Source organism: Corvus brachyrhynchos, unplaced genomic scaffold (genome assembly GCF_000691975.1).
Source record: "Corvus brachyrhynchos isolate BGI_N302 unplaced genomic scaffold, ASM69197v1 scaffold2475, whole genome shotgun sequence".
Lineage (NCBI taxonomy): Eukaryota > Metazoa > Chordata > Aves > Passeriformes > Corvidae > Corvus > Corvus brachyrhynchos.
The window spans coordinates 9433-13493 of NW_008238215.1; the positions used below are offsets into that span (position 1 = coordinate 9433).

Genomic DNA, 4061 nt, shown 5'->3' on the forward strand with positions numbered 1-4061 from the left:
AGAGGGCTCCCAGTATGAAAAGGTGTGCTCCCAGTATGGCCCAGTATGGCCCAGAGGGCTCCCAGTATGAAAAGGTGTGCTCCCAGTATGGCCCAGTATGGCCCAGAGGGCTCTCAGTATGAAAAGGTGCGCTCCCAGTATGGCCCAGTGCCCCCCAGTATGGCCCAGAGGGCTCCCAGTATGAAAAGGTGTGCTCCCAGTATGGCCCAGTATGGCCCAGAGGGCTCCCAGTATGAAAAGGTGCGCTCCCAGTATGGCCCAGTGCCGTCCGAGTATGGAAAGGTGAGCTCCCAGTATGGCCCAGTATGGCTCAGTGGGCTCCCAGTATGGCCTAGTGCCCCCCAGTATGGCTCAGAGGGCTCCCAGTATGAAAAGGTGAGGTCCCAGTATGGCCCAGTGCCGTCCCAGTATGGAAAGGTGAGCTCCCAGTATGAAAAGGTGTGCTCCCAGTATGGCCCAGTATGGCCCAGTCGGCTCCCAGTATTTCCCAGTGCCCTCCCAGTATGGAAAGGTGCGCTCCCAGTATGGCCCAGTGCCCCCCAGTATGGCCCAGAGGGCTCCCAGTATGAAAAGGTGTGCTCCCAGTATGGCCCAGTATGGCCCAGAGGGCTCCCAGTATGAAAAGGTGTGCTCCCAGTATGGCCCAGTATGGCCCAGAGGGCTCTCAGTATGAAAAGGTGCGCTCCCAGTATGGCCCAGTGCCCCCCAGTATGGCCCAGAGGGCTCCCAGTATGAAAAGGTGTGCTCCCAGTATGGCCCAGTATGGCCCAGAGGGCTCCCAGTATGAAAAGGTGTGCTCCCAGTATGGCCCAGTATGGCCCAGAGGGCTCTCAGTATGAAAAGGTGCGCTCCCAGTATGGCCCAGTGCCCCCCAGTATGGCCCAGAGGGCTCCCAGTATGAAAAGGTGTGCTCCCAGTATGGCCCAGTATGGCCCAGAGGGCTCCCAGTATGAAAAGGTGTGCTCCCAGTATGGCCCAGTATGGCCCAGAGGGCTCTCAGTATGAAAAGGTGCGCTCCCAGTATGGCCCAGTGCCCCCCAGTATGGCCCAGAGGGCTCCCAGTATGAAAAGGTGTGCTCCCAGTATGGCCCAGTATGGCCCAGAGGGCTCCCAGTATGAAAAGGTGCGCTCCCAGTATGGCCCAGTGCCGTCCGAGTATGGAAAGGTGAGCTCCCAGTATGGCCCAGTATGGCTCAGTGGGCTCCCAGTATGGCCTAGTGCCCCCCAGTATGGCTCAGAGGGCTCCCAGTATGAAAAGGTGAGGTCCCAGTATGGCCCAGTGCCGTCCCAGTATGGAAAGGTGAGCTCCCAGTATGAAAAGGTGTGCTCCCAGTATGGCCCAGTATGGCCCAGTCGGCTCCCAGTATTTCCCAGTGCCCTCCCAGTATGGAAAGGTGCGCTCCCAGTATGGCCCAGTGCCCCCCAGTATGGCCCAGAGGGCTCCCAGTATGAAAAGGTGTGCTCCCAGTATGGCCCAGTATGGCCCAGAGGGCTCCCAGTATGAAAAGGTGTGCTCCCAGTATGGCCCAGTATGGCCCAGAGGGCTCTCAGTATGAAAAGGTGCGCTCCCAGTATGGCCCAGTGCCCCCCAGTATGGCCCAGAGGGCTCCCAGTATGAAAAGGTGTGCTCCCAGTATGGCCCAGTATGGCCCAGAGGGCTCCCAGTATGAAAAGGTGTGCTCCCAGTATGGCCCAGTATGGCCCAGAGGGCTCTCAGTATGAAAAGGTGCGCTCCCAGTATGGCCCAGTGCCCCCCAGTATGGCCCAGAGGGCTCCCAGTATGAAAAGGTGTGCTCCCAGTATGGCCCAGTATGGCCCAGAGGGCTCCCAGTATGAAAAGGTGTGCTCCCAGTATGGCCCAGTATGGCCCAGAGGGCTCTCAGTATGAAAAGGTGCGCTCCCAGTATGGCCCAGTGCCCCCCAGTATGGCCCAGAGGGCTCCCAGTATGAAAAGGTGTGCTCCCAGTATGGCCCAGTATGGCCCAGAGGGCTCCCAGTATGAAAAGGTGCGCTCCCAGTATGGCCCAGTGCCGTCCGAGTATGGAAAGGTGAGCTCCCAGTATGGCCCAGTATGGCTCAGTGGGCTCCCAGTATGGCCTAGTGCCCCCCAGTATGGCTCAGAGGGCTCCCAGTATGAAAAGGTGAGGTCCCAGTATGGCCCAGTGCCGTCCCAGTATGGAAAGGTGAGCTCCCAGTATGAAAAGGTGTGCTCCCAGTATGGCCCAGTATGGCCCAGTCGGCTCCCAGTATTTCCCAGTGCCCTCCCAGTATGGAAAGGTGCGCTCCCAGTATGGCCCAGTGCCCCCCAGTATGGCCCAGAGGGCTCCCAGTATGAAAAGGTGTGCTCCCAGTATGGCCCAGTATGGCCCAGAGGGCTCCCAGTATGAAAAGGTGTGCTCCCAGTATGGCCCAGTATGGCCCAGAGGGCTCTCAGTATGAAAAGGTGCGCTCCCAGTATGGCCCAGTGCCCCCCAGTATGGCCCAGAGGGCTCCCAGTATGAAAAGGTGTGCTCCCAGTATGGCCCAGTATGGCCCAGAGGGCTCCCAGTATGAAAAGGTGTGCTCCCAGTATGGCCCAGTATGGCCCAGAGGGCTCTCAGTATGAAAAGGTGCGCTCCCAGTATGGCCCAGTGCCCCCCAGTATGGCCCAGAGGGCTCCCAGTATGAAAAGGTGTGCTCCCAGTATGGCCCAGTATGGCCCAGAGGGCTCCCAGTATGAAAAGGTGTGCTCCCAGTATGGCCCAGTATGGCCCAGAGGGCTCTCAGTATGAAAAGGTGCGCTCCCAGTATGGCCCAGTGCCCCCCAGTATGGCCCAGAGGGCTCCCAGTATGAAAAGGTGTGCTCCCAGTATGGCCCAGTATGGCCCAGAGGGCTCCCAGTATGAAAAGGTGCGCTCCCAGTATGGCCCAGTGCCGTCCGAGTATGGAAAGGTGAGCTCCCAGTATGGCCCAGTATGGCTCAGTGGGCTCCCAGTATGGCCTAGTGCCCCCCAGTATGGCTCAGAGGGGTCCGAGTATGGAAAGGTGAGCTCCCAGTATGGCCCAGTATGGCTCAGTGGGCTCCCAGTATGGCCCAGTGCCCCCCAGTATGGCTCAGAGGGCTCCCAGTATGAAAAGGTGAGGTCCCAGTATGGCCCAGTGCCGTCCCAGTATGGAAAGGTGAGCTCCCAGTATGAAAAGGTGTGCTCCCAGTATGGCCCAGTATGGCCCAGTCGGCTCCCAGTATTTCCCAGTGCCCTCCCAGTATGGAAAGGTGCGCTCCCAGTATGGCCCAGTGCCCCCCCAGTATGGGCCAGTGCCGCCCAGTATGAAAAGGTGCGCTCCCAGTATGGCCCAGTATGACCCAGAGGGCTCCCAGTATGGAAAGGTGCATTCCCAGTATGGCCTAGAGGGATCCCAGTATGGAAAGGTGCGCTCCCAGTATGACCCAGCGCCCCCCAGTATGGAAAGGTGCACTCCCAGTACGAAAAGGTGCGCTCCCAGTATGGTGAAGTGGCCTCCCAGTATGAAAAGGTGCGCTCCCAGTATGGCAAAGTGAGCTCCCAGTATGGCCCAGTGCCCCCCAGTATGAAATTGTGAACTCCCAGTATGAAATTGTGAGCTCCCAGTATGAAATGGTGCCCCCCAGTATGGCAAGGTGAGCTCCCAGTATGACCCAGTGCCTCCCCCAGTATGGCCCAGTGGCCTCCCAGTATGAAAAAGTGAACTCCCAGTCCTCCCAGTGCATTCCCAGTGCGACTCCCAGTCCCTCCCAGTGCTCCCAGTGCGGCTCCGGGTCCGGGGGATCCCTATGGGGTCCAGGCCCAGTTGCCCCCAGTCCCTCCCAGTGCATTCCCAGTCCCTCCCAGTGCTCCCAGTGCGGCTCCGGGAAAGGTGAGCTCCCAGTATGGCCCAGTATGGCTCAGTGGGCTCCCAGTATGGCCCAGTGCCCCCCAGTATGGCTCAGAGGGCTCCCAGTATGAAAAGGTGAGGTCCCAGTATGGCCCAGTGCCGTCCCAGTATGGAAAGGTGAGCTCCCAGTATGAAAAGGTGTGCTCCCAGTATGGCCCAGTATGGCCCAG

At 59.2% G+C, this 4061-nt stretch overlaps 1 protein-coding gene across 1 annotated transcript; it reads left to right on the top strand.

Moving 5' to 3' along the window:
* The first annotated feature begins 2061 nt into the window (after positions 1-2061).
* LOC108446619 (DNA-directed RNA polymerase II subunit RPB1-like) lies at positions 2062-3538 on the top strand. The gene is made up of 4 exons (XM_017733673.1): positions 2062-2141; positions 2838-2931; positions 3025-3159; positions 3254-3538. The coding sequence occupies exons 1-4, from the start codon at positions 2062-2064 to the stop codon at positions 3536-3538; spliced, it is 594 nt and encodes a 197-aa protein (XP_017589162.1).
* Positions 3539-4061: the final 523 nt, after the last annotated feature.

Bases quoted from the DNA above. Each gene is read 5' to 3' on its own strand.
- LOC108446619 (XM_017733673.1), top strand. From the start codon at position 2,062: ATGGCCCAGTATGGCTCAGTGGGCTCCCAGTATGGCCTAGTGCCCCCC. The intron at 2,142-2,837 runs GTGAGGTCCCAG...CAGTATGAAAAG, and splicing joins AGGGCTCCCAGTATGAAAAG to GTGTGCTCCCAGTATGGCCC. The intron at 2,932-3,024 runs GTGAGCTCCCAG...GAGTATGGAAAG, and splicing joins TGCCGTCCGAGTATGGAAAG to GTGAGCTCCCAGTATGGCCC.